At 35.1% G+C, this 15,271-nt stretch overlaps 1 protein-coding gene across 2 annotated transcripts in view; it reads right to left on the bottom strand.

The window, feature by feature from the left end:
- The window catches only part of sgsm1a (small G protein signaling modulator 1a), a 38,693-nt gene extending 23,654 nt beyond the window's left edge, over positions 1 to 15,039 (bottom strand). For both annotated transcript variants that reach the window (XM_016568029.1, XM_016568030.1), the window contains exons 1-3: positions 14,963 to 15,039; positions 14,804 to 14,847; positions 3,909 to 3,984 (exon numbers count right to left, since the gene is read on the bottom strand). In XM_016568029.1, the coding sequence (XP_016423515.1) occupies positions 3,909 to 3,984; positions 14,804 to 14,847; positions 14,963 to 14,981 (139 nt within the window). In that variant the 5' untranslated portion in view covers positions 14,982 to 15,039. The remainder of the gene's footprint in view (positions 1 to 3,908; positions 3,985 to 14,803; positions 14,848 to 14,962) is intronic.
- Between the last annotated feature and the right edge of the window lie 232 nt (positions 15,040 to 15,271).

The following is a 15,271-nucleotide window of genomic DNA, read 5'->3' as shown; positions in this document are numbered from 1 at the left end:
TTTAGGTAGGCGTGGCTGACTCTTAAATTTATAAATAATATCTCTTTGGATTTGAGACTTTAGTCTTTGCAACTTTACAGATCTTCTTTATGCACCAAGAGCTTGTAACACTCCAAAGAGAAAGGAAAAATTGAAATCGCATAGAAACTAAAATTTACATCTGCATCATGCTATCAAAGTAAAGTTTTGAAACATTATCACCCATTAGAACATGCAGAAACTAAGAAATTCTTTTCTCTAAGATATTTCGTTAAGGAAAACAGACTGAAAAGGCTTTTTCTTGTACCCCAGATTTCTGAAATGTTCACCTGTTTGGCAAGTGTTTGTCATGTTCTGACCAAACAAACAAACAAACAACAACCACAATTAAATATCTGCTTTATACATCTTTCACTCAGGAGGGGAAATCTGCCTTTAAACTTGAAAGATTATTTTTTTGGCCATATTTCTTAGCCCTAGCTGAACTTTTCCTTTATGCTTATTTTCTTTAACTTTCTTTTCTGTTTTGTTTTACCTTCTACAGAATGATCTGTGACTACAGCTCACTTTAGATGCATGATGGCCTGTATGCAAAGTAGGCCTCAATTATTTTTATTCCAACTGATTCTCAATTCAGTCATTTTACTGTGAGAGTGAAATGACAAATCAGTATGCAAGGAAAATGAAAGCAGCTTTATCCCAAAGTAAAATGAAAGTGAACATGCAGAGACAGAGAGACCGCATGAGGAAGAAAATTATATTCCAGCCAAATACGTTTCCAAAGCAATATCCAGAGCAACAAACAAGCCCCACGACTCATTGGGTCTCAGGAAATGGCACAGGGAGCAGGCGGCCACCCCCGACCCTGATCTCAAATGCTCATCAAAAATGTAATCATACCACCAACCTTAATGGTTTCTAATCACACTGTCACAGTGCGAACAAAATGAAACCTGGATATATACGATCCCTTCCACTCCCACTGACCAGCACTTTACTCTGCAACATAATGACGTAAAAGCGTCCGAGAGTGACGAACAACATGCTTTCAAAGCCACACGTAGATTAGAGACAAAATTAAGAGATGTCTTAAAACCCCACAGAACTGCACACAGTTGATAATCGTGTCCCATATCTGCAATGATGAGAAATGTCAGTGTTGACATTTCCATCTGTGGTGTGTAAACATCACTATAATCACGATGGCTAATTACAGCAGAGTCTGGCTACCCTCCATTCATCAGCAATATTAAACCATTACAGTGTAAACATACACACTCCTAATGCAATTCATCCATTATGGCATAATGATTAAGCGTTCTTTCTTTTCTCTTCCAGTATCCTTGCTTTTGTCTTGATTCTGTTGAAAAGTGCCCAGAGGAAAATGCTATTGCTCAGAGGTTGCTCTTTCTTGGTTCAAGAGTTCATGATGATTCTTTCATCATTTACTCACCCTCATGCTGTTGTAACCCTTTCTTTCTCCTGTGCAATACAATTTCTTTAAATAATGGATATTTTAAATAGCCGTTTTTGTTCATACAATGAAAATCAGTGGGATCCAAACCAACATTGGACCCAACTGACTGAATGACTATGAGCATAACGATTTGGAACAATGAGGGAGAGAAAATAATAGAATTTAAATAAATTTTCGTGTGAATCATCACTTTTGTCTCAGATTCCTTAGGAGAAATGAAAGACACAAATGAGACAACCATTGACACACAAGAAGTTTGGGTTTTTAATTAGAGGAATCTTTGAGATATGTTTATTTTGAAATCTTGCATACTTTGGTACCTTGGCACATCTGGGCCAGCTTTATTATTGTTAAACAAAACCAAAACCATAAAAAAATTTTTTTTTTTAATTATTATTTGAAATAAAAGAAATAACTGAAAAAAAAAAAATTGTGTTCTGAAATTTTATTCCAGCTATTGCCAAGACAACATTCATCATTTTTGTTTAGTTTAGGTTAAAGTAATAAATAACTAAAACTAAAAACTAAAATGTAATAAAAACAACACTGTCAAAAAAGACAAAAGCAACAAAATACATGACTAAAAATGAAAACGGAAAATACCTAATTATACCTCATTAAAATATGAAACTCTAGAGATGTATGTGAGACCACTGGAGTCTTTTTCAGGAGAAACATCTGAGACTTCAGCAAAAGGCTATCCATTTAATCTCACTGCTGATGAAATATTAAAAAGATCTCATCTGGGGACTTTTTTCCTATAGTTGCCTCTTCTACGAACTTGTATTTCAGCCAGCAGAGGTTCAGCGATGTGGCAGGAGACAGTTGAGAGGACTTGAGATAGAGACAGAGCAGGGCAGAGGAGAGTCACGATGAATCAGAGCTCAATGAATTACAGGAGAGTAAACAACCAGCTGAAACCAGAAACCAGCAATGCACACAGGCCTTATAATCATCTACCGAATCCCACTGCCACTGCAGGAACATAATAAAATGAGTTAACAAGGCCATTAATCAAAAGCTCTTTTTCAAGCTACTTTGATTGGTGTTATTCAGAAACACCACAGCGTGGCTAAAGAAATAATCTCCACTAGCTGTTTCTGTGAGCTCGAACTGCAAGGTTTTGCTGATTCTGTTCTACCCCGACGAGACACTTTTGAGAACAATAATCGCTTGGATGCAGAGTCTAATTTACACACATTGCAAACCTGCCAACAGCGTTTGACCCCTCACAGAGCTGTGCTGATTAAATTCTAGGGAAGGTGGTATGGTTGCCAGCATCCTGGAGTAATAAAAGCTGTTTAGAAAATATAAAATGTAAAAGTGAATAAAAAAAATTAAAAAAAGCAGAACAGGCCTATAAACCCTTCACCTAACAGGCTGAATATGACCTGGCAGAAACTGGATTATTAATGACTACTCATTTATTCTTTATTATCATGTCATGCTACCTTGATGTGAATTTGCACAGCGACAGAGAAGATGCACGTCTGAGTGATTACTTTATTACGTGGACAGATTTTCTGCTGACAAACAGCAGGCAGCACTTACTGCAACACGATCAATTACACATTAATTTACTGGTCCATATACGTTGAAATTATCACTCTATGTTAATCTAGACTTAATAAACATGACACTTCTCGACATTTACATGCTTTGATGCTTTCCAAGCCCTGTTAAATGCCGAATGTTCGCTCTACCTGGAAATCAGCCAAACCATCATGCTGCCCAACATTTGGCAGGCACTGAAACACAGATCCCCAGAGCCTCCCATGGAAAAGAAAAAAGAGGTATTTTTAATGTTTCAATTGTTTGTTCTTGAAATAATTAAATGCATGAGAAATTGAGAGCAAATAGATGGAAATTCTTTGCCATCACAAAAATAAATGACATTTTAAAATATATTAAAATAGAAAACAATTGTTTTGTATTGTAATGATATTTCTAAATACTACTGCTTTTACTGTATTTTTGATCAAATAAATGCCTTGGTGAGCATAAAAGACTTTACAGACAAGTTTTTACTTCTCTTAAAAATGTAATTTAATTTGATACCAAGTCATTTGATACCAAGTAACATAACCAAGAACTATTAACTAAAGTGTAGTTTTGCTAAGCACTGTCAACCCAAAGTGCAAATATTTGTGATGAATTTTAATCCAATTACACTTAAACATAGCTATAATTTTACACAGTATAAAATAAACAAAACCTTTTCAAGGAATTTTTGAAAATAAAATCTATTGTGTATTGTTTAGACCTTTTTATTATGTGTACAAAGGTAGTGAGGAAAAAAACTCTTGAGCTGCACAAGGTAATTTTGCAATGTTTGTAAAATGAAAAAGCACTTTGATCAAAAACCAAAATAAAGCATGAGAAGGTGCTCGGGGTTAGAAACAAATGTAAACCAGCACATTTCAGCTAAACATTTGTATGTTCAATGACTTACCACAGAATGAGACAATATGGCTGCTGTCTTCATGAACAAACTTCCTTGTGACTGCTTCCTCCATGATCTGCTTGACCTGTGAGACATGGAGACACAACAGAGTCAGCAGAATGCATACAGCACGATGAACTAAAGCAAACACTGTTCTACAGCTTATTTTACACATCGTGGATGTTCCCATGATTGGTGAATCTGTCAAACGATGCAGGTCTTATGAATATATTCCCGCTCACAAGTACTCTCATTTGGCACCATCAAACACTCAAAGCTGAAAAAAAACCTCTGCAAAAAATACCAGGAAGGAGAGAGTGTATACGAGGTGAGTAGGAAGAATGCAGACCGTGATTCACATCCCCTGACTATTAAGAGGAAAAGGAGAAATTGATAGTTGGCATGCGTGATTTATGCACAAAGCGCTTCCTCTTCGTGACTGTAGATGGGGGAATCATTTAAATGAAACGGCAGTCTTTATAATGTCTTCACTAGACTGCACTGCAAAGAGATACACATTCAACAGATAATCAAGAGATTTTGTGACTTTGGGTGAGATAAAACCACAATTTCGTGCATTCAGAATCTAATATTCGCCTAGTTTCAATGAGATATAAAATTACACAAAAACACTCATACATACCCTTCACTTGCATAAAAGTTTTTTCTTAACAACCTCTAGTTTCTCCAGTATGAAAGGGTCTGGCTGAAAGAAATTAGCCTGCTGATTGGCTTGAGGATGTGGCTAATGAAAATGTCCTACTAAGTGTGATTCCTCTTTTGATACATTGGACAATGACTAGAAAGTGAGGGCAGGAGAAATGTGAAAGAAACCCTGGGTTATGCAGTGTTTTACACTTGTAATCTTGAAAGGGGTTCAGTACCCTCCTGTTTCGCTTAAAGTCTTTGCTTATTAAATATTAATGGATGTCTCAGAGATGCAGAAACTGCCATGCACTTTTCAGCATTAACATCAAAAAGATAGAGTCAAAAATGTCAAACAGTGATGACAAACGCTCCTCTGTGTTTTCCTCCTTTTTTGTCTTAGTTTTTCTTTTTCTTCAGACAACCAGAGTGCATTTACGTGAGGACATTTCCACCCAAAGGCAAAATGTATTGCTCAAAGGATGCTTTTTCTTAGCTCAGAAGACTTTTTCTTTTTTTTTTTGATACATTTCATTTAAGTATCAGCAGTGTTTCAGATGTATATTATACACGCAAAAGTTTGGGATCAAGTACGTTTTTTTTTATTCAATAAGGACACATCAAATCATTCAAAATTAAAGACATTTATAATTTTATAAAAGATTTTTATTTTAAATAAATGCCATTCTTTTTCATTTTCGATTCTTTAAAAAATAATGAAAAAATGTATCATGGTCTCGCCAAAAATATTAAGCAGCACAACTGTTTTCAGCGTTGATAATAATAAGAAATGTTTCCTGAGCAGAGCACCAAATCAACATATGCACATGATTATACATATATGCTATATGACATATGCTTCTGAAAATTCAGCTTCGCCATCACAGGAATAAATGACATTTCAATGTCCAGTTTGAAATCTTAAAACCTGATGACCGAGAATCAATTATTATTAAAACATGAACAGTGTTAAAATGACACTGGTTTATCCTTCCTGAAAAGCCTGTTACTGTGCTCATCTGCTTTAGCATTCAGACTGTGGATGTACTCTGATTCAGATACTTACGCCCTGACCTTCTCTTCCATTTACCCATAACTAATGCAGCAGGACAACGCAAGCTCTTCAGAGCAAAACCTGTTGATTTGGTGTGCCCTGAGAATAAGTCGCAGCCTTTCCAGCTTTTTCTTCTGAGAATCTGGCATTTAAAAATCCCAACTCAAACGAAAAAATAAATAAATAAAAAAACTACAACTAAGAATACATTGCTTTATCAGAATAGTCAACATTACTCTCTTGGTTTGACAGGAGGTTTGAGATTAAGATTTTTGAAAGTGCTTAATTTTTAAAAATGACTTCCTGCATCCACAGATGGAGAAATCTAATCCATTGTATTGATTTCTTCTCACTATTTTATTCATAATTCTAACATAGCAGCACAACTCTGTTCCAATCAACTTAAACACCATGTATGACTCACCTAATGCTATAAATAACTCCGGACGTATACTTATCTCCTCCTCCATACTACAGATTCACACCTATCCAAACTTCCAGAGAGAGAAAGAAGGACGCAAAGGAAACTCTTTCGCTCAGGGACCAAAAGAATCACACGCACTTGTCTTGAACACAACGGTATGATTCACAAAGGTACAGATCAGAAGCACAACCATAAAACAAACGCCCGTTATGCTTGGGAACAGAGACAAGCTTTATGATACTACCAAAGTACAAAATTCACTGAATAGTTTGTAAAGGCTGTTTTTTTGTTATTTTAACATCTGTGCAGTGTCCCTTGCACTAGCTTTTACTGTCCTTTGTATGACACTTAATCTTATGTCTAAGAGACATATTTTAGTTGTTATTATCATTAGTAAAGCTGGGTTTTGACACAAATTTCACGATTCGATTCGATTCTCATTCACAAGCTTGCAATTCGATTCGATTACCAATTCGATTCGATTCAATGTCGATTATTTTGGATATATAGCAGGTACAGTACATACCAAATTTTCTCAAGGAAAAAAAATCTCTCAACTAATGCTGTAAAATATACACGAGAGTCAGTTGGTACTACATTATTGAAGGTTAAAATTGACTGATTTGTTAAAATTACACTTAATGAAGTTTTTATAATAAAGTTACAATTACATAATAATATTTCTACTTCAATTCGTTTAAAAAATATATATAAACATAATGGTGGCTGTCATAAAAACTTGATGGAATTATTCAAACATAAATTAAACATTGAAGAACAGTAAAATTTAAAATGAATGTTATATGGTGCATATATTTAGCAAAATGCCCCTCTTCTACAGTTTATTTTCCTAACAGGCTAGACTAATCGATTCTTGGGATTTAAGAATCGATATCGTTCCGTAAAAATGAGAATCGATTATTATCGAGATATCGATATTTTTTACCCAGCCCTAATCATTAGTGGTTCTTGCTAAGTGCTATGGAACTGAATGATACTAGTATAGGGTCATGTTTCATGCATATTCAATCAATACTGCCAATTGAAGTCTGCATACAGTACACTAGAATGAGGAAAAAATCCATGAACTGATGAGTTGAACTGAAGGACAGCATTCCAGTGGCTTTGCTGATGAACCCTTGAGTGCATCTTTTGGAGGTTATAAGTTCATGAAAGCTCTTACTTCGTGGCTGACTCATTGCACAGATATAAAGAGCTCTCTATTGTAGGGATGCACAAATCCAATACCTGCACTGATACTGACATTTTTAAACAGATCAGGCACCGTTCAAATGTAATTAATCGAAAATAGTGTCTCAGTCATAAAAACATAAATTTTTAGCATAGTTATCACTGTTAAAGAAGTTGTCAAAAGGGTCCAGAGAGTAGGGATGCACCAAACAAATTTTTTTTCTGATATCAGAACAGTTTTTTTTTCTTCATCAGTTTATAAAATGTATAAATCGATTTATATTTATAGTTTGGAGTCAGTCTCTTTGCTCACCAAGGCATTTATTTGATCAAAAACACAGTAAAAGTAACACAACAGTAATATTGTGAAATATTATTATAATATAAAATGAATCAATTATTCAATCAATTTATTCCTAAAATGGCAAAGCTGAATTACTCCATCATTACTCCAGTCTTCAAAAAACACATTATTTTCCACATACTGTACAGTAGTTTCGCTTTCGCAACGAAACACACAGCGTCACACACGGCGGGCTTGAGTGAGTGAGCGGTGGCGGGCGGGCTAGAGAACGGCGTTAGTCTTTGCAACTTTACAGATCTTCTTTATGCACCAAGAGCTTGTAACACTTCAAAGAGAAAGGAAAAATTGAAATTGCATCATATGACCCCTTTAATATTTTTGTGGAAACCATGATACATTTTAGGATTCTTTAATGAATAAAAAGTTCAAATGAACAGCAGTTATTTGAAATGGAAATCTATAGCACTATAAGAGTCTTTACTGTGATTTTTGATCAATTTTCTGCATTCATACTAAGTAAAGGTAGCCTATTCATTTATTTAAAAAAAAAGATTTTAAACAGTACTGTTTAAATTGATTGATTATTATTTTCATCTAGTGTATGAATTCTATGAGGTTATTTTGTCATTCATCATCGGCGTTTGATAGCCCCTGCCCCATCTGCTATACATAATTACAGCTTCAACAGTGAAGTGCATAAAATCTCAAACATACCACAATTTGTTTTTCGGTTAAATGAGTGAATTACACGGGCATTTGACGTGATCACAGTATTTACACTAAAAAAAGACATTGAATACCGCATAAGTACACAAATGTTGGGATGCACCTAATATTGTAAGAATATCAAGAAATGCCACATGAAAACAAGCAAAACAACCACATTCATCATCAGTGAGAGTGCATTGCCAAGTCTGAATTAAGGATCACTGATGTGATAAGAGCAAATAAATCCACCTATAAATGTTTACTAATGGCATCTAAACTCTTATTGATCAGCCTCATTTAAACTGTAGTGTGAATTGATAGGTAGAGACTCTATCAAGCTGTGTGTGTGTGTGTGTAAATGTGTGTGTTAGAGAGAGAGACTGTAGGGGTCTATTTGGAGCTCGGCTGTCCCTGATGTGTCAGCAGCATGACAAAGGTTTCCATGGAGATGGCATGGAAAGTCTCAGAGCTTGGGTTGCCAAGTTACTTCCCAAATGTGTTGGCACCACATCGAACTGTTGCTTCAACTCGGAGCAGAACTGATGAACAATTCTGGCTGTGAATGGGAATGGCATTTGCCACGACTCATGCCACCAGCACAAAAATGATTTGCCACATATTACCGCACTTCATCACGCTGAGAGAGCGAACATACGAACTGAAAGGCTAAGAGGTTGAGTGGACACTACTCAGAAAGAAATTCACACAATGAAAGCAATTGCAGCCCCAATTGTACTTCAGAGCTGTCACAAGCCCACAATGGTCAGCAAATCCACACAACTCTCATTTGGTCTTATTTAATATTAAAGTCACTAATTTTATAACATAAAACCATCTTTGATAATGAAAATGATCATATTTCAATCCCCCCCCCCAATGCAAAAAAAAATCCTAAATGTCTTAAAATGGCTTATATAATTTCTACATGTCTTGAATATAACTCACCCTTACCATTTAGTAGGCAAATCCATGAGTTTGCTCACTAATCACACAAGCTCCATTTTCACTGAGCTAATTGAAGTAGTAAACGCCAGTGGTGGCCGAAGTACACAAATCAAGTACTTGAGTAAAAGTACACGTGATATATTATAAGAAGTAACGATATGTTTTATGAAATGTAGTGAAGTAAAAAGTACGATCTTATGCTTTGGAATGTAGTGAAGTAAAATTAAAAGTTACTCAAAATAAAACGACTCCAGTAAAGTACAGATACTTGAAAAATTTACTTAAGTACAGTAACGAAGTAAAGCTACTCCGTTACTGTCCACCACTGGTAAACGCTACGCAATTACAAGTGACAATACTAGATAAATGGTTATCAGAGTGAATCCATGAGTGAATTTATTCAAATTCTGAATGAATTATAGCCTAGAAAGCATGAAAAGAGAACTCCCAATCAATCACTATACAATCACTAAAAAGTGTTCACTCATGGTTCATCTAAATCGCACAAAGTTCCGTTATAATCAATGAAGCTCTATGCTACACAATTAATCTCTTAGTTACATCGCATCTACACTTAGTTTGTTGTAATGAGATGATTCAGAAGCTTGCAGAACCCAACACTGAACAAAACTCATGCCGTTTTGAGCGGTAAGTAGATTCTAACTTAAACACCTCTGATTGTTCATTGCGTTCATGAAATCACCAGATAATTGGCTACATTGCTCAACACTGCAAAAACACGCTACAAATAGAAACCGATAACGAGTGGAGATAATGAGTTTGCACATGGTTTGTCTTTAAGCATATTAAAAACATCAGACAAACATGTAAACAATGTTAAAAACTTGATTTTTACCACAAGGGGTCTTTAACATGATTTGCTATTTACTGCTGCCACACAAAAACTAAATATTTCATACAAACCAGGGCATCTTTTAGACTTGTAACATGTCAAAAATTACCGCTACAAACAGCTACTTTAACCTCAGCCTGATCTAGAAAAAGTCCCAAGTACACTGGAAAGCACCATGCCTGATGCTAGTGCTCAACAATAAATTTTTTGTAAAACAAACATTTTCTGGCACGTTTGTTTAAAGATGCATTTCCTTTTCCATTTAGTTTCTATTCCATTTATTATGCAGTATATTTTTACCACTTTAATTATAGCCTTTTAGTAATTTTAGTAAAAATAAAAATAAAAAACAATGTAACTGATCATTGCTGAAGAATATTTTTTTAGCATAATATATTATCCTGAAATGATCTCAAAAGCAATGACTGTACAGTGGACTGGGTATCACTGAGCACAGATGTCTGCAGACATATGACTCATCAATGAGACACGATCATGATCACAACATGAATTTACTTCAAACATTTATGCCATTTTCACCTGTCCATTATTATATAAACTATAATTAATAAAGAAGTCTGAGTCTAAAAAAGGTTGAAACGGTTAGATTATATATAATGTTTCTTTAAAAAATTAATAAAAATAAAAATGTAGAATCAATCAAGAGCATTTGAAACACCTGGCTATATGTAAACCAAAGTATGACTGAACTGGAGTTGGTGTTAAGAGATGTTAGACCTGGACGATTTCATACAAACAGTCAGCACATTCATAAATAATTCTTCTCAGTCACATCAGTGTAATGTGTCTTCTGTTTAGTCACATACAAACCCATTAGGTTTAAATGAGTCTCAGTGGCTTGACTGCTTAACAAGCTTTTGCGCCAGTAGCTGAGGTTTGCTGCTATTTGGCATGAGGTTTAAGTGTTTCTTGCACACACTAAAACAACATCTTGCAGAGTTGTTTCTTAACACATTCACAGACTGATCTCTGCACCCAGAACATGGTGATTAATTGGCTCACGGACTCTAACAGATGTTTTTTTCCATTAGAAATGTATAATCAGGGGGAAAAAGGAGGACGATTAGATTTTCTTTACTATGTTTGACTAAGATGCTGCCTGTGGGGGTTACTAAAAACAACACATTTCACGATTTAATTAACGCTGAATAATCTTTTGTGACCCCTTTAAAAGGCACCATTTATTCAACCACCTTCGAAATGGTTGATATCTCTTGAATTAGTTATGAAATGTTATTTGACTCTATTGTTTAATCTATGCTAATTAAGCACAAAAACAATATTGACTGGGTGTAGGATTTCAGTAGTGCGTTAAACAGTGACAAAGAGAAATAAATCTTTACTTCAGAACCAGTCATTCTCAGCAACACATTTTACCATTTTTTTCTTTAAATACTCTCCAAATCCAGTGCAGAAAATTAACGTGTGACCTATCATGACTTTTCATGATTTATCACAAACTCTAGTCTTTACTACTGTATAGTTTAAGTCAAACTAACCAATTTAATGATGTTTCTGTTAAAGGGGTCATATGACGTTGCTAAAAAAGAACATTATTTTGTGTATTTGGTGTAATGAAATGTGTTTATGCTGTTTAAGGTTCAAAAAACACATTATTTTCCACATACTGTACATTATTGTTTCTCCTCTATGCCCCGCCCGGTGTTATGCAAATCTTCCCACACAGTGACGTAGACATGTGGGGGCGTGTTAGAACGAGGTATTTTAGGAGGACGTGGACGAGTCTTAACTTTTATAAAGAATATCTCTTTGGGTTTGAGACTTTAGTCTTTGTAACTTTAGGGATCTTATCTATTCACGAACCGCTTGTAGCACTCCAAAGAGAAAGGAAAACTTGAAATTGCATCATATGACCCCTTTAACAACTAATTCCATAACAATTTTGCTTGAAAATATGGAAAAATCCACACTCAGTTTAAAATAAAGTAAGAGGTTCTTTAAGGACACACTGATAAGCTATGGATTAAACTAGCTGTGTTAAAGGAAGCTGAGAGGGAAAGGTAAACAAATGGTGGGCTGCTGGGTAGAGTGTGGAGAGGCTTTCTGCGCATGACCCTCTCCTTGTGTCAATACAGGTGTGGGAAAGAGAGAGAGAGAGCTCACAGACTGATAGTGACAGACACAGAATGAGCCTTTTTGTCACGTTGCCGGTGCTCATCGTATCAGCAATGTAATATCTGTAATAATAATCTTTCATAATTTTTGCTAACAGCTGCAATAGGGTAAATATGCACTGCAAATGCCAAATGACTCCAGGTTCCAGGCAGTTATGCTGTAAACACGTGGATCAAGAATACATTGTCATTATGAGCACCATACAGTGGAGGGTGAGAGTTCACCTGCCTCCACTCTTCTTGATTAGCTGTTCCAGTCATCATAATAATGTGTTTCAAGCACTGAAATGTCATTTTTTTATGCATCTACAGGGATGCTCTGAGACACAGTGCAATGACAGATTATAGACCAGGCTCTGACTGCCAAACACCTCAAGCTGAGATGCCTGACATCCACAAAAAAAACAACAACACAGATTTATATTAAATTTGACTGATAGTAATGTGTAGTAATTCAGTCAATAGTAATTGACTGTAACTAATATGTTTAGCATGTCCAAGATGATAATGCATGCATCAGCTAATGTGTTATTAAGGTAAGTTAAACAGAAACATTTACTAATTTAGTTGTTAAAGCACAAAATGTAAAATTATTCCAAGAGGGCATCTTACCCCACTACTGGCTAAACTTCTACAGAATGCATAAATTAATGTTTATATTTAATTCGTATTAATATGTATATGTTTTAAAAGTATCATTAATGTAAAATACTTAATCAACTATTCAATTTAAATTGTATTAGACAATTTAGTAGAATAATTGAATAACTGATGATGACAAACAAAGCAGAATCCCAAGAGATTCATCTGAAAGGTACATTTATTCTATGACTTATATATAGGCATATGAATATTTACATATTTAACTGCCCATATTTTAATTGAAGATGTGTCATAATTGAAACACTATGAATACATATTAAATGATTTCATTCAATTAGTCTATACGTTTTAATGAAAAGCGGAGATGTTCTTAAATGATCATCTAATTCATGTATATAGTGCATAATAACCCCATGTATTACAATAAGCAGTACATTTAAAAAATAATAACACTAACAACATGCCACTGGGGGGATTCTAATACAACTTCAAAAATCCCTCATAAAAAAAAAAAAAAAAAAAACATAATACAGTGTCATAGATCACTATTTTGCAGACAAAACAAAACTAGATCAATTAAACTGTTTCAACTGACTAAATCTCACAAATATTGACATGAAATGACAAAATTAAAAATAGCATAATTATTTACTAAAAGTGTTGAGATTATATTTTGTACCATCATCTTGCCCTGGGAGGCATCTTACCCTTTCTTCCCCCCATGTTCATTCTTGTAAATGCAACTTTTTTTTATTGCATTTTTATCATTTCTAATTATTTATACATTGCACCACATGACTGCAACAAGACGGGGTCCATAAAAGATGATGCATTGACCATTCGGCACAAAGCTGTGAGTTTTACATTTAAAAACAGTAATATACCACAGTACCACTAGAAAATCCACTGCACTCATGTCTGGATGAATCGCTGACACACATGACAGATAAGGATATCAGCGACTGCTATCACAACTCATAATAGTGAACCATAAATCAAAACAGAGTCAGTAGTATAGGGCAAGTCTACTACATGCCTGCTGTGAGGAAATCATACAAATTCACACCCAAATTCATACAAAACCTCATCCACTGAGCAACCGCTTAAACATACACTCGTGCAAATACACAGAGAGAGCGCTTGCCTAACCCAAAAGGATTATTGAAACCTATTAATCAAATGAAATGACTGAAAGTCAAAGACCACACAATGCATTCTGTGCTGCCAAAAGAGATAGGACTGGCCTTAAATCAATACCACAAATAAATTAAAAGCTGCAGTGAGCCTTAAGCTGTATTTTACATTTCAACAAAAAGAAAATCTATGAACAAACAGGTATTTTAAGGACTCAAAGTCACAATGCAGTCTGAAGGATGATATGGGCAGTTGTAACATATAGAAAGTGCTTATGGATCATTAACCGTAGATGTGGATGATATATAAATACATTTCAATGTTTTCGTACATTTGAACAAAACGTTTGTCTGTATATTAAATGCATCTGAATCCATAGAGAAATTTGTTGTTTCAAAATAAAATGTATTAAATGTAATAATATGACAGAGACCTGCCAACCTGACTGTAACAACATCACATTTGAATAAAACGTCACACTCACTATTTTATTAATGCAGACATGAATATGCTTTGGAAAGAAATAGTGTGATAAAGCTGGCATTAAGTCAGTGACAGATGCTTGATGGGGAAAAAGACAAACAGATGCAGCATATTCAGGAAAAAATAGATATGTAAAACCGAATATATTATTCATGATATACTATAGACTGAGATCGTACAGCTACCTATGATTTTACCACAATACAACAACTATACCAACAATTTAACAGCATTAAAAATGTTTATTTTGCTCTGGCAGCTTTCTTTCACGTATAATATTAGCTCCAGTGTTTGGTTAACTTAACACCACACATTTTGTAGACATGTCTGAATCACGAGTCACATTTTAAAGGGCGTTTCAGCCTTGTGTTCACTTGGCTTTATTTGTTTTTACTATCACTTACCTCCTTCTTCACGTTTCGCAGCAGTCTTTGACGGGTTTCGGCTTCTAGGAAACAAATAAATGTAGAAAATTAATTATTAAACATGAACAAGTAAAAGTCAAACATGTGATAGTGTGGTTTAGAAGTGTTTTGAAAAATGAAAGCAGAATTTTGTCGCACCTGCTGATGTGGTTGCCATTATTGTGGTATTGGGCTCTCGCGCTCTCCACTCCACTGACGCTCAACACTCGACTGGATGAAGCCAGAGCAGTTTAAAGGCTTCCCTGCTACTGCGAGATCACGTGACCTGCCAGAGAGGTTCCTAGAGGTGTGTAGATGGCAATCTCCTTGTGCCGAGGAGTTATAATATTCCTGGAGTGAGCTATCCGTTAGAATTTCTATTCTTCTCAGTGGGAGCTGCTTGGGTGTAGTGGTGTTTCGTTCGTAAACGAATTTAATTTAAAACAAAAATTGGATGAATAATTCTCA

The sequence above is a fragment of the Sinocyclocheilus rhinocerous genome, unplaced genomic scaffold (genome assembly GCF_001515625.1).
Source record: "Sinocyclocheilus rhinocerous isolate Xijiao unplaced genomic scaffold, SAMN03320098_v1.1 scaffold1312, whole genome shotgun sequence".
Classification (NCBI taxonomy): domain Eukaryota; kingdom Metazoa; phylum Chordata; class Actinopteri; order Cypriniformes; family Cyprinidae; genus Sinocyclocheilus; species Sinocyclocheilus rhinocerous.
Note: the sequence above shows the minus strand (reverse complement) of the source record. Positions and strands in the feature narration are given on the sequence as shown.